We start from the raw sequence: 22,163 nt of genomic DNA, 5'->3' as shown, positions 1-22,163 counted from the left end.
ACCTTCCTTGGAAACATCCAAAATATTTAAAAACATGGGTAAGCTTTAGAGTCCAACAGAACTCTTCTTCATCAGGCTGGATTCTTGCTGCTGGCAAACAGAATAAGTAGGAAGGTGGGACGGGGGTCTCTTCCAGAGCCTTGAAAGGGGAATGCATCCCAAATAAGGATGTACTCTGTGAGGAAATTGCTGATCTACTTTCTGCCCACCTCCTCCAGCTCCATACAGTGGTGCCTCGCAAGACGAAATTAATTCGTTCTGCGAGTTTTTTCGTCTTGCGAATTTTTCGTCTTGCGAAGCACAATTTCGGAAAAGTTTTGGAAAAGCTTCAAAAATCACCAAGTCTTCAAAAACCTCAAAAAAGGCTACCACACCGCGTGCTATGAGTTGCTCCTCAAAGTCAAGTCGCAACTGTATTAACGGTTTTAAGAAAAAGGAAACAAACTTGCAAGACGTTTCCCCATAGGGAAATTCGTCTTGCGAAGCAACTCAAAAAACCAAAAATCCTTTCGTCTTGCGAGTTTTTCGTCTTGAGAGGCATTCGTCTTGTGAGGTATCACTGTATTTAAGGACATTTCTCTCTGCACCCTGGCAAATAGGCTTTTTGTTAAAAGTTAATGTGTTTGCGGCAGTTGGGTTGGCCCTGGCCCATGAAATCCCCTTTCCGCTCCATTATTCGGATAGCATGCAAATCCAAAACTTCCAAACCTTCCACCAGGGTGTGCCTGGTGTTTATTGTTTAATCAAGTGTGTCCTTATCCTTGCAGGTAACTGATTACCAGTAACAGAGGAAGCTCTATAGCAGAGCTGCACACTTTAGAAATCCACGTTCTCTCCTGAGTCTATTTGGTCTGAAACGCATAGGGCTGGCAGTGTTTGTACAGGCCCCTTTGTGCTTTTAGCAGCAGCCTTGTGCGCAGAAATGTAGCAAAGGAAGCTTTTCTGGCAAGCTGTGCAATGCAGTAGAGCCAGGTTTTGTTTTTTTCAAAGGGGAGGGGAGTCCACATTGCTTTCGTGAAAGTGTTATGTGCAGAGAGGGTGGGTTGCTAAACAGCTGTGTTCCCGCACCCACACCCCTTTGAGCGATAAGCGCAAATCTTCGGCGTTTGGGAGCAAAGTTCAGCATTGGATTTCTGACAGGCGCAGGCAGTGGCTGGGTCTAGATCAAGCCAGAAGCCCCACAACTTGACAGCAGAGAGTGACAGCTTGGACCACTGGATTGCTGTCTCCTAACTCCAGCAGAGACATCTGGGTGTTTGGCAGGTGGGCAGGCAGAAAGACGGCCAAACAGCAGACTTTGGGGTCCTCTTCCCAGCTATAATATTGTGGGCAGGGAGGAGGGCTGGGACCTGAGTTTCTTGAAGTTCCTAGGAGTGACCTGCCTTCGCCATGGCTTCCTCCACACACTTTGAGGACCTTGTTACGGATTTCTCCTGCCCCGTATGCCTGGAGTGGTTCTGGGAGCCGGTTGCCCTCCCTTGTGGCCACCTCTACTGCCAGGCCTGTATCGAGGCAGTGTGGGGAGTACCTGGCAGCAAGCCCACCTGTCCTCAGTGCCGGGAGCAGTTTCCAGAGAGGAGGTACACGCTGTGCAAGCTCCTGGGGACCTTGATTCACCGAATCGGCGGGATGAGAGCTGGGGAGGCCGAGGAGGGTCGACGCACCGAGCCCAGAGAATCTGCTCCGCGCCAGAATGGCACTCTGACCTCTGTCCAGGAGACTACAAAGCTGTACAAGGTGCGGGGGGAAGAGTCCAGGCAGAGCCCCCTGTGTCCTGTTCCCAGGTTGCTAGTAATAGTGATGAATGGGGTGCGTGAGAGCACAATGGGTGGGAATGGGGAGTCTGGAGAAAGGCTGGCAGCTTTTCTATGGCTGGCTGGCTGAATTAGCATTTTTAAGGGATCTCAAAGTGACTTATGCAAGCTCGCTGGGTGACCTTGGGCCAGTCAAGGGCTTTCAGCCTAACCTACCTCACAGGGTTGTTGTAGATAGTGGGGGGAGCCATGTATTGCTACCTTGAGCTCCTTGCAGGAAAAGCTGGGATGTAAATGCTATCATCATCATCATCATCATCATCATCATCATCATCATCATCATCAAATAATGAAGACATTCCCATGCATTCCCATGCATTTAACAGTACTCCAGCTACTGGTTTGTTAACCATTCCCTGCTCTCTTGAATGGAGAAATGTTTGAGTGTTTTATAGCAAGCGCTGAGTTTCCTTTGGATAAGGCAGCACTGGAAACCTCTATTGCCTCCCCCACCCCCAATTTGCACCTTTATTGGAATTATATTGAAATGTTTGATTGCTTGTGCATTTGCCATATAAATTTAGCAAATAAATAAGACAGAAAACAGATGAGCAACACCTGTCCCAATTGGCAGCAAACTAGGAAGAACTACACAAATAATATCATTATTCCATGCAAGGAATCTAGTTACAGCTTGACTTCTCTATTGCCTTTGTAAGAGATGTTAGTGTTATGTATTAAGATATTTAACAGTTTGCTTACAAACATACAAGCAGAGCAGAGTGGAATCAAGCCCACCACCAGGTTAGTAGGCAATCCACTTGCTATACAATGGTACCTCGGGTTAAGAACTTAATTCGTTCTGGAGGTCCGTTCTTAACCTGAAACTGTTCTTAACCTGAAGCACTACTTTAGCTAATGGGGCCTCCTGCGGCCGCCGCACGATTTCTGTTCTCATCCTGAAGCAAAGTTCTTAACCCAAGGTAATATGTCTGGGTTAGCGGAGTCTGTAACCTGGAGCGTCTGTAACCCGAGGTACCACTGTATCTGCATTAGATATCCTTCAAAGGGTGACTTTTTATTCAGCTAGTGAATAGTTCTTCCTGCCTGTCTGCCTAAATTAAAATGGCAAAATACCCTCCCAGTTGTCTCTATTGTTCCCCAAAGTGATACATGTTGGATTCCAAAAGCAGGAGCCATCAAGGGACACCCAGCCCTTTTGTGAAGACCTTAATTGCTCATTGGAGTTTATATCACACAGAACCATTGGAATAGGTCCATGCGATTGGAGACAGTCAAGTTCATGGCAAGCAGGTGACATTTTTTCCTGGTGTGGACAATTTCTGAATGGTCAGGTTACTGTTAAATGTGCATTTACTTTGTGCTCTGTGTGTGTGTGTGTGTGTGTGTGTGAGTGTGTGTGAGAGAGAGAGAGAGAGAGAGAGAGCGCGCGCGCTTGCTCTCTCCGGCTATTTTTTATTTCCACTTGCCATCTTGAATAGGAGGAGCTGTCTCTGGCTAGTTTGCGGATGGAATCTAACCTGACCAAACTTGTCCTGCTTACAAGGGAGGAAGAAGAGAAGCTCCAGAACCATCAGGTGAAGAAGACTGGGGTGGTGAGGAGACATTTAATGAGGGCAATAAGCTTATATATCTTGGAGGGAAATGTGCTTAAATCTCTCTCTGGTTGCTAGGCAGTTTTGCTGAGTCTGGATGACCACATCTCCACCGAGTACAAGCATCTCCATTGCTTCCTCTACGCTCACGAGAAAGCGTGCAAGGCAAGGCTGGAGGAGGAAGGGGCACAGGTTCTTCGGGAGATGGAGGAGAGACTGAGAGCGCTGAGGGAGTCTTGCCAGCTGGGCCAGGAGCTGCTGTTGGAAGCCGGGGGTCACCTGCAGCTACAAGACTCTGCAAGCTTCCTAGCGGTAAGGAGAAAACAGGCTTCCATGGAGATTCTATGGCTGGAGCTGTTGTAAGAAAAACTACTCCTTTTCCCTTATGGGGTATTCCGGAGCCCCTATAGAGTCCTTAAGTGGGTTCCGCATCAGTAGGAGAAAACAGAGGCCAACCAGAGTATACTGAGAAGCAAAGCAGCTAGTAAGCCTGATCTTTATTAAACTCTTGCAACAGGGTCCTCACCACAGGCAGGAGGGAGGAGAACCTTAAACAATGGTGCGCAAGCCATTATATAGACTTTTGAAATTGCCATCCTGTAGCCCAAGACATCATACATCACAGAAGGAGGCGGTCTACAACAGAAATCCTGTCTGCCGGGATACCTGATAATGGTCACTGATTTCATTACCCGGGCAGTCTGCTCATTCTTTTGTGGTCGTTAATGCTTTAGTTCCTGAATCCAGGTCACAGGCTCACCCCATTCATACACAAATGCACCCTTAAGACAGGATTTGCAAGCAAAAAGACAATGGCCTCCCTTACTGCTTTCCCCATTTGCCTCCCTTCCTGCAGAGGAATATTTGAGGCCATTGGGAGAGTCACAATGGCTTCAGGATTGCTCTCCCATACTATTTCAGACACGTGGTTCATATATTTAGATATGTGTGCATTTATGAATACTTGTCCTATATTTGAGACCTTAAAATTCTTATAACAATGCCCTCCATTGAAAAATCTCAGGGCAGTTCACAGAATAACTGTGCTGGTTCTTGGGGGTGATGCTGAAGTTGGTGGGGATTCTGTTTTGATGACGTTTGGCCTCACTGATGACCTTGCGGGTGATACTGTGACTGTGAGATGGATGAGGAAGGGCGTTTAAGCAGGTAGTTTTGTTGCTACTTGCGTAAAATAGCAAAACCAGGAACTCCTGGCTTTAGTAGGTCGAAATTATTAAAATTTCAAATCTCCTTGGTATTGTTCTAAACATGTGTTTCCCCTTTGTCCCCCTCCCATGCACAGGGAATACATTCTCTCCTGAACAGGTGAGTGAACCAAAAAGAAAAGAGTAATTTCTTATTCATAAAGAAACACCCCTATTTTTATTTTAGTTATTAACACCTACTTGTATGTGTGTGATTGTTTTCCCTCCCACCTGGCTAAGGCTGAAGCAGCAACAAGCCACACCAACGCTTCCTCTTATGCGCCCCATGCTGCAGACCCTTGGGCAGTTCAAGGGGCCTCTACAGTGTGCCGCTTGGAGGGAAATGAAATCTGCACTTGGCATAGGTAAAGGTGATGTTTGGGAGAACTCAAAAAACGTCCTTGTTGCCTTTTCTGAGTGCACCGCATGAACAAATCTTGACTCAGACTGATTGTATTCCTTCTCCACTGGGATGACTACTTCTTCTTCTCCTTCTCCTTCTCCTTCTCCTTCTCCTTCTCCTTCTCCTTCTCCTTCTCCTTCTCCTTCTTCTTCTTCTTCTTCTTCTTCTTCTTCTTCTTCTTCTTCTTCTATCACTCGTAGCCAAGTAAGATGGTCTTCCATGAACACAGTCTTAACAGTGAGTCCGTAAGTGACTGTGGAGGCCAATTCTGGATCCGCACGTCCTTCCACAATGGGGACATAGGTTTCTGGATGGGAGTTGATCATGGTGAGGGTTTTTCCAAGCGTGCCTTCCTCTTAGCATGTTTCTCCCTTTCATGCTGAGTTCAAGCATCTTCAGAGCCCATGACGTCTTCGGTAAAGGCTGCTCTCTAATTGGAGCACTTGCAGGCCAGTGTTTCCCAGTTGTCGGTATTTATACTACATTTTTTTTAGATTTGCCTTGAGAGTATTTGAACCTCTTTTGTTGACCACCATAATTGCGCTTTCCATTTTTAAGTTCGGAATAGAGTAGTTGCTTTGGAAGACGATCGTCAGGCATCCGTACAACATGACCAGTCCAATGAAGTTGATGTTGAAGAATCATTGCTTCAACACTGGTGATATACAGTACAGTGGTACCTTGGGTTACAGACACTTCAGGTTACAGATGCTTCAGGTTACAGACTCTGCTAACCAAGAAATAGTACCTCAGGTTAAGAACTTTGCTTCAGGATGAGAACAGAAATCACGCTGTGGCGGCGCGGCAGCAGCAGGAAGCCCCATTAGCTAAAGTGGTGCTTCAGGTTAAGAACAGTTTCAGGTTAAGAACGGACCTCCGGAACGAATTAAGTACTTAACCCAAGGTACCACTGTATTTACTTCTTTCAGTACACTGGCATTAGGTCACCTAGAGTAGGGCAGACTCTCCCAGCAGTGGATTGCTAGCCAGTTCCTAGTGTGGGACACATGGCGGCTGCTGCTGGTTCCTGACAATAGTGAAAACAGGAAGCTCCTTTTTACCATGGGTCAATCTAGCTCAGTATTGTGCAATGTCTACACCAGGGGAGGGGAACCTGTGGCCCACCTGACATTGCCAAACTACAGCTCTCGCCGTCCCTGTGCCTTGGTCATGCTCACTGGGGCTGGGGAGTTGTAGTTCAGCAACATTTGGAAGGAGCCCCAGGTTTCTTACCCCAGGTCTACACTGACGGGCTGCGTCTTTCCAGGGGTCCAGGCAGGGATTTTTCTTTCCCTTTGGGGATGCCAGGAATTGAATGTGGTACAGTCATACCTCATGTTACGTTTGCTTCAGGTTGCGCGTTTTCAGGTTGCGTCCTGCGGCGCATGCACAGATGCACAAAATGACATCGTGCATGCGCAGAAGCAGCGAGTAATGACATGTGCAGATGCGGGTTGCGTTCTTTTCAGGCTGCGAACGGGCCTCTGGAATGGATCCCGTTCCCCAACCAGAGGTATCACTGTATTTATTTATTTTTTGTACACCAAACCTCTGTCCCACCGCTGACCGCTTCCCAAAGGATTCTTGCAAAGGTGCTGGACTAGGTAGGCTTTTTGATCTTGCAAGGCACTCATCTTGTGTTCTAAGCAAGAGATTGACACAGATTAGTTCTTCTTAACAGTTAAGAGATCTTGAGTACCTATGTATTTACTGTTCAACCCACCTGTAGCAGCTGGCCTCTGTGGTCTCGCTCAGCTTGGCTGGGGATTCTGTGGGTCATGCAGAAGGCGAGAGGGAATGACTAAGAGTGCTCCGCAGTGAGTCAGGGAGCAGTGAAAGGACACCCAGGTGTTGATGCTGAGAAAACAGATAATGAAGGAATCTGCATTCAACAGGATCTTTCTGATTAGGTGATGACCTGACCTAGGCAGAGCTATGTATACCAAGCCACTTAAAAGATCAGGCCAGGAGCTAATAAGACTCAGGGATGACCTAACAGAACGGTAGAGGAAAAAGATGAGTCAGGTACAGATCATGAGTAATGGATTTATGATTTATGTTAAGGCCAGGGGCAGAACACCCACCTGCCACCATCCCCTGTCTGGCTCCGTCTAGCAGATTCGGAATGAAATGTCTCAACAACAGATGTTTGACCCCCAAGTGCTTGGGAAAATCCATCAAAATCTTCAGTCACTTGAAAACTAGGAAGTGGAATAAAAAATTAACACCAGCGAGTTATCGAGTACTTTTTGCAAATTTACAAAGAAAAAAACAAGCTTTCTTGGATTTGCTGAAAACCCTTTCAGCACTTCCTTCTCGAATGCCTCCTCTTTTTCAGTGATTATTTCCACTTTTAGTTGAATATTTTTGTGTATTTACTTGATTGAGGAGGGCAGTTCCCCCTGGTTATGCTCACGGGGAATGTGTGTTGACCTCTTAACTCACTGAATCCAGCGATTCTGGGTGTGCCGTTTGTATTAGTGCTGGCTCACGAAATGTCTAGTATTTAGAGCAAGGCTGGGGAACCACCATGTGTTGCCTAACTATGACTCTTGTCATCTCAGACTATTAAGTTTATACCTTCTTTATACATTAAGCCAGGCATCCCCAACCTTCGGCCCTCCAGATGTTTTGGACTACAATTCCCATCATCCCTGACCACTGGTCCTGTTAGCTAGGGATCATGGGAGTTGTAGGCCAAAACATCTGGAGGGCCGCAGGTTGGGGGTGCCTGCATTAAGCTATAGTCCCAGAGGATCCTTGTTGTCCCTGGATAAGTTTTACTTCAGAGTACATCTACATAGCACTGACCACTATTCATGTTGGCTGGTGCTGAGGGAGCCAACAGCACTTGGGAGGTCACAGGTTCCCTAACTGTGATTCAGATGGTAGGAACCATTCCCAAGACTCGAAAGACCCTTCCCTACAGATCATATGGGGGGGCTAAGATTGGCAGAAGGGGCCCTCTGGGTTGTCCCACCGCCCTCAGAAACTCAGTGGGGTGGTGGCCAAGGAACTGGCATTCTCTGGTGTAGCTCCTAAATTGTGGAAGTCCCTCCTCACAGTTGTGGCTGGCCCCTTCATTACACAACTTTCGGAGAATGGTGAAGCTGCACCCCGTATATTATTAGCCCCACCTCCCCATTCCTGTGGTTTTAAGTTATTTCAAACTGTTTTTACTATTGTATTTTAACTGTTGTAACCTACCCTGGGAACTTAGGGTGAAAAGTGGGTAATAAATTATAGGAATAATAATCATCATCAGCTGCGAGCTTGTATAAGTCTTCAATCGTAGAAGGGAGCCGCATTTTTATTTTTCCAGTTCATCAGTATCAGTCTTGCCACGGACAAATTCAGCGATATTTGGAATTCATTCTTACAAATACTGTACAAATACTTCCTGCAGCCAATCAGAATGCGCGATTCGGTTTTCAAACGTTTTGGAAGTCGAATGGAATTCCGGAACTGATTCCGTTCGACTTCCAAGGTATGACTGTATACAGTTTTGGGTTTTCCCCCTCCCTCTTTTATTTTCCTTTCTACACGGGTTCTGTTTCTATTTTTCTTTCTTCTTCTCTTTTATTTATGTCTCATCATGTTTAGTGCACATATAATTATATACTTTTTGAACTTTCAATAAAGATGTTTATAAAATAAATATTATAATCCTCCTCCTCCTCAGGCTGCTATGAAATGCAAGGACAACTTGATTTTAAAATTTGCTCTCTTCCTTTCCCCCCCGCCCCCCCCATCATTTTGCAGACTTTCCCCGGATAACCCTGGACCCTGAAACAGCACACCCGTGTCTTGTCCTATCAGATGACTACACTTGTGTTCGGGACGGAAACCTGCGCCAGGAAGTCCCAGAAACACCCATGAGGTTCAACTACTGTGTAGCCGTATTGGGTTGCCAGAGTTTCTCCTCAGGGAAGCACTATTGGGAAGTGGAAGTTGGCGACAAGCTCTCTTGGACCTTAGGCCTGGTTAGCGTTTCTATCAACCGCAAAGGGAAAATCGCTGCCTCCCCTGGTAGTGGATACTGGGTAATCCGGCTGCGAAATGGCGTGGAGCTAATGGCCAAGGACGACCCGCCTCAAAGGCTGTGCCCCACATCCTTCCCCAAGAGAGTTGGGGTTTATCTGGACTATAACGGGGGCCTGGTGTCTTTTTGTGATGCTTCTACTATGGCCCACCTTTACACTTTTGCGAGTTCTAGGTTCAAAGGGAGGTTGTGCCCCTATTTTTGCCCTGGGCTGTACAATTCAGGGAAGAATGCAACCTCATTAAAAATATGCCACCTTCCACTATGGTAGAGGGGAAAGAACATCTCCTGTTCTGTTTTTCTTTTCTCAATTCACACCTGCTTCTGCAAGGACAATGCCCTGGACATATCGCAAGCAGAAGGTTCTTTAAACTCCCATCGTACAAATAATATTTTTGTATTTATTTTAAAGGGAAAACTCCCCCCAAGGCAATTAAAATGCACATGGTGCAACAATAAAATAATTCAAAGCCCAAACACCAAAATAAACCCCAAAACACCCAGCCCACGACATGCCACAGCTATAACAAGACCATAAGCAACTCAAGAAAAAGCAGACAAGAACAGATGGATCTACAAGGCATTCCTAGAGAATCTCCTTCAGTGAAAATAGTAGTGTTTCTTATTTATTCATCCACAGAAAAGGGTAAGCCCCTGGAGATTGCTGCTATGTTTAAAGAGCTACACGAGAAAACCCAATATAGGTAAAGACTGCACTAAAATAGAGGTTTATCCCCCAACTATCAATGCAGTTGGTAGTGGGGACAGTCACAAAGTCCATTTGAAAGAGGCACAAGGACAAAGTTTGGAGTGGGATCACGGAGGAGAAGGTGCCACCTCTAAGGAGCAACGTGATTTTAAAACGGTACTTCTCAGACTTCATGAACTTGGGATTTGAACCCCCCTCCCCAACCCTCTTAGCAAGGAAGCACATAGGTGCCTCAGCAAAGGCAGTATTGATGCGTGCGTGGCACCTGCTCTTTGTGTAGGAATGTGTGGGTTGAGGCAATAACCCAACACACTGGCATTAGGAAAGGACCAGAACAGGCATGCTTGGCTCTGGGTGTGTATCGTTCCAGGCAATTTGCCTTCCAGTGGCCTCTTCTAGGAAACCTACCCAGTTGTTGGGGTTCTTGGGCCCCAGAAGCTGCTGAGGGATTCCATGAACTGCTCCTGGCCTTAGACTTTAAGCTGTAGTGTATTCTAAGTGCTTAATAAATAAACTTTTGCTTTATGTAAAAGTGTCTTAGGACTGAAATCCTGTTTTGAGGCATGTGGGTGGTGAAGTGTGTTATGATGGTTGGTCTGGGGATCAGATAGGGCATAGTCACTTGTGTTTTGCAAATGGCTCCCCAACTGCACTTCCCTTTTTGTGCAAGATGACTACAAATTTCCCAGGGTAGATCCAGTGATATTTTTTCCTGGGGGGACACAGGGGGACGCATACCCCTAAACATTTTGTGAATCTTTGTACTTTTGTCCATTAACTGTATTTATTTTCTCCAAATTGAACCAAAAAATTGTGATTTTCTTGAGTCAAAATAAGAGTACCCCTAAACTTTTTTTAAAGAAAAAAAGAGGACTGGGTAGATCCACCTGTAACATCTCTTGCCGCAGCATCCTTTGGATGAGAGAGCACTGGAGACTTATGATGCCACAGTAGTTTTGCTTTAATATATGAGCCAAGCATATTGGAAGAAAGGCACCTTCAGCAAATGCTGGTCTCCAGAGTGAACCTAGGGCAGCTGGAGGAAGGCTGCCATCTCGGTTCCAGCAATAAAACACCACCAACTCTCTGTCTCTCCTTCTGTCCCTTCTACCTGCTGTCTTTCACATACATGTCTGCCAAGAAAGTGAATTGCTCAGTATGCAGTCTGAGCTCCCTTCCAGATGTTGTTTTTTATTGAGCGATCGTCATGATTTGTGCTCAATATGTTGCTGGTTATGCATGATCACGCTTTTAATACCATTTGCGCCTGCAAGTTTTGAGCCAGTCCTACTGCTTAGTTTAAAATATTATTTTTCTTCATACCACAAATGTTTTGTGTGTGTCCTGCTATAACGCAAGAATGTCCCTCCAGGTGGCAATAATGTGGTCACATGGAGGAAGCATTGCAGAACAGCTAATAACATGGAATGATTTAGAGGTGGTGAAGTATAAATTCACCACTAATGCGCTGTGATTGCAGTTGTGACTTATGCCCCATCTGCACAATACGTTTAAAGCGGTATCATACCGCTTTAAACAGTCCTAGCTTAAGAATCCTGGAAACTGCTGCTGTCTTTATCTTTTGAATGTCTATAGAGCTGGATGTGCTTATGTAGTGGCAATGGGCAGAAAGGCGCTCTCGTCTTCGTTACTGCTCACTTTTTACACACTCCCAATACTGAGCTCTGGACTGAATCACAACAATTGTTTGGTTTTTTTTTAATTGCAAGACTCCTGCACTATTAAAAACTCATGAAAGAAAGGCAGAGATTTGGATAGCTTGGGTTTCTTTAATCAACTTATTTTCTGAATGTCTACCCAGCAAGCGTTCAGCACAGATGCTGTCTCAGGGCGCTAAGCAACAAGATTAAAAACTTGCAAACTAACCTCCCCATCACCTGTTGAATCCTTGCATGAAATGCATCTGCTAAATGCATCGCACCTCTGTCAGGAAGAAACAAACGAGACAGGCAGACAAACAAACAAACAAACAAACAAACAAACTGTGGGCTGAATCCTGGTGCAAATGTAGCCCCCTTCTGGAGGAATGGTCAGTCACCGTTTTAAATCCGAAATGCAATCTGGGGCAGGAAGAGTTAAAGGAATCATAGAGGAACTGATTTTTGTTGCTGCCAGATTTCTCCCCAGCGAGGAATTTGGGGGAAGGTAATAAGAGATGGACTTCTTCCTGTTTCGAGCTCAATTTCGCCCCCTCCCCTTCCCACCTAGGGACACATAAGAGGTTTGGGGGCTCAGAGGGAAGATTCCTCATGCAACAAAGGAGAGCGGATTGCAGCCACACTCGGGGGGCGCGTTGGGTGAGTCAGAGGCGCAAAAATAATTGCAGGGGGGAAAGGCAGAGGGCAAAAGTTTCGCATAAGGGGAGGGGGACCGAATGCTTTGAAGAAATCAGAGATCTGGTTCATTTCCTCTTAGAGTTTTCTCTCTTTTTTTGTAATTACAATGGATTTCTGATTTCATCGTTCCTTTTCAATCCCGTCCTTCCTCATCTAATGTTTAAGGAGAGTATCAACCCTGCACGTTTTCTACAGAAAACACCTGCATTTCCCACAGGGAAAACATAATATGTGGACGTAATGACTGTATGAACATGTATCTTTATATAAACACCTGCTGGAAGAGACTCTGGCCCCTATCATCTTCCCCAAATAGGCGCACATGGGCAATTAAAGGTTTTGTGGGCACTTGTACATTTTGTTTTCACCGCAGGAAAGGGCTTCTCCCATTCTGGATTCTGCATGCTGCATGTTGCATTCTGTCTCTCAATATTCCTTTTGCCACATGTTGTCATAGGTTCAATTTAAGGTGATCAAAGAGTGGGTTTCTTTTATTTTTTTAAAAAATTAAAATTCCCCTGCCCTACCCCCAGTCTGTGAATGGCATGAATTCTCCAGATAATTTCAAATTCATGTTAGCAATTGCAGGATACAGAGGTTGAGCATCTGTAGTTATTGTGGTGCAATTACCATGTGCTTCTAAGATGTGAAGATTCTGTGTGCATGGAGAACAATCTCTTTTCCATTAACCCTGTTTTCCATCTTCACTATGAGATTGCCTTTCTATATATGGTAGGAATATGCCATGCAGATCCATTACCCTGTATAGCTGTGAGTGACAGATGCAGTGAGATTAGGCAGGGAGGACGTTGCAATCTGGTAGAAGCAAGAGAAGCTGTTTTTGGTGAATTGTAACGTTTGCAGTTACAGCATCCAAGGACCGGGTGAGGTTGATAACACTTCTGCTTCCCTGGCACTTTCTGCAATCTGCCACTGTAGTCGGAGATGTCAGCAGCCTAGTGAGGGAGTCCTGGCCTATGAGGAACTATTCTCTGATTCCTTCACCATCCATTTCCAGGTCAGGAGATTCAACAAATTCAGCAGCAGAGTAGCACTAGAAACATTGGAGAGCCAGGGGACACTTATATGTAGTATACATAGTTCTTAGACATCGTTTGAAGATGTATTTCCAACAAAGAAGTACTAAAATAAGAAATCGGCTTTATAAGAAATGCTAAAAATAATAGAATCATAGAATTGGAAGGAACCCTGAGGGTCATCTAGTCCAACCCCCTGCAATGCGGTAATCTTTTACCCAACATGGGGCTCAAACCCACAACCCTGAGATTCGCAGTCTCATGCTCTACCAACTGAACTATCCTAGCTTCTTTTTAAAATAACGTGAGTGATTGAAGTAATTTATTTCTATTCATACCACATTTCTGTCTCCTTTTTTCAGTCTGCAGTGGTGGGATGTTTGGGTCCCCTCCCCCACACCATGGGAAGTGAGCTCTAGACAACTGGAGACCATAAACTGTGCTTCTGACCCAGATCTGTGACCAACTGCAAAGGTCTATTAAGTGCATCTTTAATATTTCAGAGGTGGGGAACCTGTGGTGGCTCTCTGGAGTCTAGGGCTGATGTCAGTTGTGGTCCAGCAACACCTGGAATGTCACAGGTTCCCCCATCCCTGATGTATATCTTTATCTGAAAGAGCAAGTTTTCCTCTGGGGCAGTTTTTGCACACTAACCAAGGCAAGAATGTGAGCTTAGTTTCTTGATTCCTTTCATTCTCGTTGCCTGCAGACCATGTGTGAGGGATATGCTGCTCCTTTAATGAAAGAAGAAAATGGCCACCCCGATTCCAGATTCCAGGAGATGTTCAGGGGTACCTTGTGCCTGTCTTTCAGTGAGGAGCATCAATGCGATGAGGAACGTCACCCTAGAGTTGTGACTGCACACCATTCCCAGCAACGTGGGCGTTTCAGTCAATATGTACGGGAGATGCTATGAGGGCAGATGCTGTGTTGAAAGCAAACAGCTTATTGATGGTTTGGAAGGTGGTGGGGATACCAGATACCAAGCTGGGTTACAAAATGTACCCAAACAAGACGTCCGTAGCAGATGTCGTGATGGCTTGGACGCTGAAGGAGAACAGAGATCCCACCCAGAGTTGGACATTGACGAGATCAAGAAAATAATCAAGTTGCACTCAAACACAGAGTGTAAGCAAACTTGTGGCAGCAACTGGAATGATCCTCCGCAAGCCAATGGGGATTTAGATGGGGCGAATGATCTGCATGTCTATCTAGATGAGGAGGGTGCCCAAGATTTGTCTTCTGACGTGGACGGTGACATTAACCAAGACACGGGTGGAAGCCCTAGTCAAGCTTTCCACACGGATGTGGAAGGAACCCGAAGTGTCTCTCCAGAGGTGGAGGCAGAAGCAGATGGAGATTCCATTGGGGACTTTGTTTCTGATACGGACGATGGAGAGGACCGTGTTCTCTGCTTGGATGCCAGCGATGGTGGCAGAGACTTCGACATTAGCACCGGTCAACGGGACGTCAACCGCGAATCGTCCCTCATGGCCACCCTGCCCGTTTCCCCTTCTGTGCCTGACAAACCATACAGGTGCCCCGAATGTGGGAAATGCTTTGGCACCAGCTCCATCTTGGGCCAGCACCGCCGCATCCACAGCGGAGAGAAGCCCTACAAGTGTGGCGCCTGCGGCAAATGCTTCACCCGGGGCTCGACCTTCCTCCAGCACCAGCGGACGCACACGGGCGAGAAGCCGTACAAATGCCCCGATTGCGGCAGGTGCTTCGGCCGGAGCTCCAACCTCATTCAGCACCAGCGGGTCCACACGGGGGAGAGGCCCTACAACTGCGGCACCTGCGGGAAGTCCTTTTCCCTCAGCTCCACCCTCATCCAGCACCAGATCATCCACACGGGAGAGAAACCGTACAAATGCCCCGATTGCGGCAAGTGCTTCAACCGCAACTCCAACTTGCTGAACCACCGGCGGGTGCACACTGGGGAGCGCCCTTTCGCCTGCCGCGCCTGCGGCAAGACGTTTTCCGAGAGCTCCTCCCTCACCCAGCACCAGCGGACCCACACCGGGGAGCGCCCTTTCCGGTGCAAGGAATGCGGCAAGTCCTTTTCGCTCAGCTCCACTCTGATCCAACACCATGTCACCCACACTGGGGAGAAGCCTTATGAGTGCATGGACTGCGGCAAGTCCTTTGGCCTCAGCTCCACCCTGCTGCGTCACCAGAGGGTCCACACCGGAGAAAAGCCCTTCGAGTGTGAGGACTGCGGGAAGACCTTCGGCGTCAGTTCGCACTTCTTGCAGCACCGCCGAGTCCACACGGGCGAACGCCCCTTCCAGTGCCCGGATTGCGGGCGCGCCTTCAGCCAGAGGGCGCATTTGGCACTGCATCAAAAGACCCACCAAAACGGGACGACCCCGCAGCTTTGCCACCAAACCCTCTACATCTGCAGCGACTGCGGGAAGAGCTTCCGGCAGAGCTCGCACTTGGCGCAACACCAGAGAGTCCACACCGGTGAGAGGCCGTACCGATGCGAGGACTGTGGGCACGGCTTCTCCCAGAGTTCCAAGCTGCTGGAGCACCAGCGGGTGCACACTGGCGAGAGGCCGTACGCTTGCAAGGATTGCGGGCGCCATTTTGGGCACAGCTCGGCGCTGTCGCAACACCAGCGCATCCACACCGGTGAGAGGCCGTACCAATGCCCACGCTGCGAGAAGGCTTTCTGCCAGAGCTCGGCTCTTGTGCAGCACCAGCGTATCCACACCGGGGAACTGCCGTACGCGTGCCAGGAATGCGGGAAGCGCTTCCGATACCTCCTGCAGTACACGCGGCACCAAAAGGCGCATTTCAGGGGAGGGGCCTCAACTGCTGGTCTTGCGGGAGAAGCAGCTACATTAGCAATGAAGAACAAGCTGGTACCTTCAGCAGGGGATGAGACTTGAATGGCGAAGGATTCTTCCACAGCGGAACATAGAGTGTGACTAATTTGGCACGAGGCTGAGGGGAATAGCAGAGGCTTATAAGGCGGAGGGAATTCTGAGGAAATGGTGGCAGGCAAAAATGGTACTTGGGTGGGGAGCGAATCCTGTAGCATCATAATGCTGCTTTGGAGAATGGTGTGGCAGAGGGAGTGGGGCAGCTGTTTCCTAAGTTGGGTGGCCATTTTGAATCACAGAAGGTGTGAATATGGAAATTAGGGTCAGCAGAAAGCAGGCCCATGTAGTAGAGCAAACTTTTTCAGCAGGGGGCCGGTCCACTGTCCCTCAGACCTTGTGAGGGGTCAGACTATAATTGAAAAAAGAAAAAGAATGAATTCCTATGCCCCACAAATAACCCAGAGATGCATTTTAAATAAAAGGGCACATTCTACTCATGTAAAAACACGCTGATTCCCGGACCGAAAGAGGGCCGGATCCGGCCCCCAGGCCTTAGTTTGCCTACCCATGTAGTAGAGGAAAAGGAAAATCCTGTGTGAGAGACATTTTAAATGGGTGGAAAGTTGAAGACAAAAATATCATAACCTCTTGTATGTTTGTCTTCAGGGAACATCTTTCTCCCTCAGAAATGCTCCCTAATATTAACATGGGCGTACAAGAGGCAGAAGAGGAAATGTTCCTCTTTGGAGGCACTCTTCCCTCCAATAATCCTGTCAATTTTACTGTCACTGATTTATTCATGGCCCTTCTAGAGCACATGACATCTCCAATTAATTCCTCTTCCAAGATATAAAACCTCTGATTTATTTATTTTTAATCAACTTAGGAGGAAATCGCTGAGGAAAATGGAAAACTGCTGCAGTAGTTCGTGGCATTCAGAGCTAAATGTGAAATGTACATGTAAAAATCCATAGGTCCCGCTATCCAAATACTCATTCGAAAATTCACTTATCCAAAAATGAGGAATTTCTACCCAAACTCGTCATACACACTGCAGATTCACATAGCCAAACAGCCAGACCTGTGTGTAGAACAAAGTTGCCTTAAACGAGCCTTACTTTTTTGTGTTTTGCTGGTCCGTGGTTGTTTTGCCAGAAACCATGGTGGCAGGGGAGTAAAAAAGAGGGAGAAATCAGACAAATATTTGCCTTTTGTAGGATTTCAGAGGGTTTTCCTGTTTTTTTGTTCTTTTGTAATTTTGAACTCTTAAGTTCCATGGTTGGGAACACAATAGAAATTTCCCCATAGGAATCAATGGAAATTGTTGACTCGTTATGCAAATACTCACCGAACGAATGATTTCCTGAGAATGCATTATATTCGGATAGTGGGACCTGTGTACATCTTTAGAATGATTAATACATTATGTCTAATTCAGTTGACACACATATAATACTATTTTATACAGTTAGGAGAGAAGCAAGAGTACATTTTAAATAGTTCTAGTATTGTTGATTAATTTCCCTACGTTGAGTTCTACCAATGTAGAACCCAGAATAAACCCACTGAAATTAATGGACATAATCATGCCCATTAATTTATTTGGGTCTACTCTGGGAATAACTAATAATTGGATACAACCCAACGGTTCCTGTCAAATTAAATTTAGTTGTTAAAGACAGCTTGATCCTGGGGAGATTTTGGTGGGCTTATTGATTTCATTTGGGCTTGGTCAGTTAATTTCTGTATAGCAGTGGCTCCCTGTTGGTGGGCTGCAGACCCCAGGGGGTCCACAAAACCCACCCAAGGGGTCCGTGGCACCATTCACGTAACAAAAAAGACCATGGAAATATAATTTTTTTCAAAAGTAGGAGGTCCGTGGCTTTCCTTTTGAAAAACAGGGGGTCTGCGATACTTAGCTAATTGTGAATCACTGCCATATCAGGCTGCATGGTTGATCTTAGCCGTGTTCTCTTCTGAATAAATATGTACGCTATTCAGCTGCATGTCTCTCTGGAACTGAATGGAGCTTACCTCACATTCAAACCACACACTTAAAATGCTCTGATGCCACTTTAAGCAGCCATGGCTTCCCCCAAAGAATGCTGGGAGCTGTAGTTCGTTAAGTGTCCTGAAAGCTGCTAGGTTGCCTCCCGTTCCCCTCCTTTAGCAATCAAACCCTCTTCAAGGGATCTCTGGAAATTGTAGCTCTGTGAAGGGAATAGGGCACCTGTAACAACTTTGGGCACCTGTAACAAACAGCAGCTCCCAGAATTCTTTGGGGGAGCCCACAACTGTTTAAAGCAGTATTACAGTGCTTGAAATGTGTTGTGTGAATGCAGTCTGAGTGGACATGTATAGGATTGGCCTGCACATTCAATGGGACACATGAGCTACGTCACCCTTAATCCATAGCATTGCTTTTAGTAGAATTTCCACTCCAATCCTCTAAATGTCATTCAGAAGTAAATCCCATTGAGTTCAGTATCCTATACTCACAGATAGGTGGGGAAGCCTAGTAACTGGATTTGTACTGGGAACTCAGTACAGTACATATATTTTAAGGACATACTGGTAATCACTCCAGTGATTTCTTTTGTTTGAAATGCCGGTTTAAATGATATGTTGTTTTTTTAGTTATAATTGGTGCTTGGAAGAGTTTCAACTGCTGATCTTCAGCTTTCCAAAGGTAATTACATTTAATTGCTGCCTTCTAAACATTCTTTCACCCTTCACTTTTAGGAGGGAAAAATCCCAAGCACTAGTCTCTGAATTTTTCTTTTTAGTTATTTTAGTCTCTGCCAAATAGTTGCGTTCTGGCAAGCAAATCTTCCACATGCCCTGCACCTGTTAACACTACCCCTGTGCCCACCTCCTCTTGCCAAAGAGATAAACATAATTGTTTCTGGTTGAGAAGAGGGGCCTTTATTCTTCACTCTTCCCTTGAGGTGAGGACAAACAGTTGTGAGGAAGCATTGTTCTTTGCTTCCAGCTTTGTCCGGAGGATATACACCAGGAGGAAAGGGAACGTCTGAGAGAATAGGCTCTTAAGAGAAAGGCTGGCATTCTTGATTCCTTCCCCAAGTCTGAGAAAGGCAGTGAATCCTATTAGTTAGAGTGGGGGGGGGCACGTTTGGAAATCTAAGAAACTGTTGCGGGTTCCACAAAATGCCCATTTCACAGAAGAAAAGTCGGCAATCCTCATAATGACGCCCCCTCCAGACAAAAGGTAGAACACCTGCACACACCTGTAAACAAATAGAACACAAAAGCAGGTGACGGTATGCAAAGACCCAACAACTTCCAACAAACCAAATCCCAAGAAAAAATAAAACCATTGAGAACTGGGAGCAGCAGGGAGCTGGGAGCAGCAAGGGTGTTGTTTGAGAGTGTTGTGGTGCCCACAGGCACCATGTTGGGAACTGCAGAGTTAGCCTGATTCTCCTGTGTTTTGTCACTGGTTCCAGAACAGGGAATCGAGAGCCAACTGGGTTGGAGAGGGCAGTGCTGTGAGCTTGTCAATGCCTCACTTTCTCTCAGAGAGGTAGAAATTAGCTTTTCAGTATTCTGGGTAAGGTAGGTGGGCAGCCCTTTCTAGAGGAAAAAACCTCTCTTGTGAACAGCAGGAGAGCTAGAGCGGCTGAAACACGCCTTCACAGATTCTTGAGCAATCAAGCTGTTTTCAAGATGTTGATGCGAAAACCCTGAGAAGGAACAGAATGGACGTCTGCTTCCTGTTCCCCAGGGATGAGAGACATCCCTCGATTAAGAATGTAGCATAACTGAGTTATCTCATTCACCGGTTTGTGCCTCTTTCACTTGCTTGTAATAAAGACGTATGGGCACACCTCAGTGTACATCTCTTTTTTACTGAACTTCAGGATTGTAGTCTCTGCACTGTTTGAGTCTTGGGGCTCTCCTATTCCATAAACTTTGGGTCTGTTCTCTACTGTTTCTCTGGAGTTATCCGCCCTCTCTCAGACAGGTATTTCCATGAATTCGTAATGGGTAGCCCTCCAGATTTTGTGGACTACAGCTCCCATCATTCCTGACCGTTAACCATGCAGCTTGTGGCTGATGGGAGTTGGAGTTGATCTGGAGGGCACCAAGTTGGCTACCCTTATATGAACATGCAGAAAGGGATTTCTTCGCAGGGGCCAATACGTCTTTCCATGCTTCGTTGTTCTTAATTATATGCAATTAGATTTTCATAATCAGCCAAGATGTATGCATGCACACCCTTCAGCTAGGATGCAGCTACAAAAGCAATACTGATGAAGGGACTGATGAAGTCTGATGAAGGGACGTCCTAAGGAAAAGCCGGACATTCCAGGATCAAATCAGAAACTTCTGTGAATCCTGGACTGTCCCCACATACCTAAAAGCCCACCTTCTTGGTGGTTCTGCCACCCTCAGAAGCTCTGGCTGGTGGGCCTGGAGAGGGCCTTCTCTGTGGTAGCCCCTAAGTTGTGGAACTCCCTCCCCACAGAGGTGCAGCCATCTGGCAACTTCTTTATACAGTTCGGGGTGAATGCTGAAGATACATCTCTTTACCCTGGCCTTTGATACATGAGGTGTACATTTTCAGGTCCCACCCTATGTTTTGTGGTTGTATTTTTAAATAATAAATCTTTAAAGGTAAAGGGACCCCTGACCATTAGGTCCAGTCGTGGCCGACTCTGGGGTTGTGGCGCTCATCTCGCTTTATTGGCCGAGGGAGCTGGCGTACAGCTTCCGGGTCATGTGGCCAGCATGACTAAGCTGCTTCTATCGAACCAGAGCAGCGCACGGAAATGCCGTTTATCTTCCCGCCGGAGCAGTACCTATTTATCTATTTGCACTTTGACGTGCTTTCAAACTGCTAGAGCAGGGACCGAGCAACGGGAGCTCACCCCGTCACAGGGATTCGAACTGCTGACCTTCTGATTGGCAAGTCCTAGGCTCTGTGGTTTAACCCACAGTGCTGTTAATGTTGTGTTTTAACCTCCCGAGGGACCTGAGGATGAAGGGTGGGTAAGAAATTAAAATTATAATTAATAGCAGTAGCCATAACAATCACAGTAAACTAAACAGATGTAACAAGAATAAAACGGTCAAATTAAAATATGATTAGAACACACAGACCAACAATAGCAGATTAGCGCCAATATCATCACCCAACTCCAGGAGGTTAATCATAATCATCTTAAGAAATTTATTACTTATACCCCGCCCATCTGGGTTGCCCCAGCCACTCTGGGCAGGCTTCCAACAGAATATAAAAACACAATGAAACACCAGACATTAAAAGCTTCCCAAATCTTGGGGGCAACTGCAATAAAGACCCTGCTTTGCGCACATGACGTCTTCATTTTGCACATGGAACAGGGCGAAGGGATGTTCAAAGAAAATCTGTGGATTTTGTCTTTTGGTCTGGGAAATCCCGGCTGTCATCGCTTTCCTTAAATCAACCTGCCTGACTACAGTGAGCAAGCAAGGCTGCCTACCGGCTAATTAAACAATTAAATGCACTCAAGGAGCGCTTGTGTTGGTCTGATTGCTTGATTAAAAAATAATTTCTTCATTAGCCTGGGGAAACACCATGCTAATTCCAAGAAGAACCACAAACTGCTTCCACACCCTTAGGAGACTCTCTCTCTCTCTCTCTCTCTCTCTTTGGTGGTGGACAGCTTTCAACCTCTTGCCCTTTCCCACAATACGGCTACCACCTCCCACCCTCCCAAATTCCCCACGGCAGCCAGAAATCCAACAGGAGCAGCTTTCTCCAGCCAGATGGGAAAGAAGGACCACAAATTAAATATCTCGCCCGAGGAGGTATTAAAGCTTTGTAAACGAGCCCTTTGCATCTGTAAAAAGAAGAGAGAAATATGCACAACTCACAGACAACACATAGAATAAGAGAACCAGAAGAGCATACGTTCAAAGAAGATTGGATAACGTTTATTGAATATATGGGAAATAATTGTGTATAGGTGAAAACGCTGGCAGCATTAAGATAAATTCAGCAGTGTAAATCAGTTTTGATGGATGCAATAATGGAATATTGAATGGTATAGTTTTTGTAAAATACGCAGGGATTTATGATATGTAAAATGAACCACGGAAAGAGAAGGGAAGTCGTTGATGTCTTAAGGAAAATGAATATATTGAATTGTAAATAAGAAAGCTTATTAAAATTTATATACAAAAAAGAGGAAGGGGGTTGGGGC

The 22,163-nt window shown here is 46.2% G+C and overlaps 2 protein-coding genes across 2 annotated transcripts in view; both read left to right on the top strand.

Annotated features, from left to right (window-relative positions):
- Positions 1-19,801, top strand: part of LOC114582826 (uncharacterized) — a 32,501-nt gene extending 12,700 nt beyond the window's left edge. The window contains exons 6-7 of the mRNA XM_077917968.1: positions 7,783-7,799; positions 14,710-19,801. Coding sequence (XP_077774094.1) covers positions 7,783-7,799; positions 14,710-16,020 — 1,328 coding nt within the window. The 3' untranslated portion in view covers positions 16,021-19,801. The remainder of the gene's footprint in view (positions 1-7,782; positions 7,800-14,709) is intronic.
- Positions 332-10,261, top strand: LOC114582837 (nuclear factor 7, ovary-like). Its single transcript, XM_028704155.2, has 6 exons — positions 332-1,737; positions 3,257-3,352; positions 3,449-3,682; positions 4,674-4,696; positions 4,816-4,940; positions 8,741-10,261. The coding sequence occupies exons 1-6, from the start codon at positions 1,390-1,392 to the stop codon at positions 9,289-9,291; spliced, it is 1,377 nt and encodes a 458-aa protein (XP_028559988.2). The 5' UTR covers positions 332-1,389; the 3' UTR covers positions 9,292-10,261.
- Positions 19,802-22,163: the final 2,362 nt, after the last annotated feature.

Source organism: Podarcis muralis, chromosome 13 (genome assembly GCF_964188315.1).
Source record: "Podarcis muralis chromosome 13, rPodMur119.hap1.1, whole genome shotgun sequence".
In the NCBI taxonomy this organism is placed as follows: Eukaryota; Metazoa; Chordata; class Lepidosauria; order Squamata; family Lacertidae; genus Podarcis; species Podarcis muralis.
Note: the sequence above shows the minus strand (reverse complement) of the source record. Positions and strands in the feature narration are given on the sequence as shown.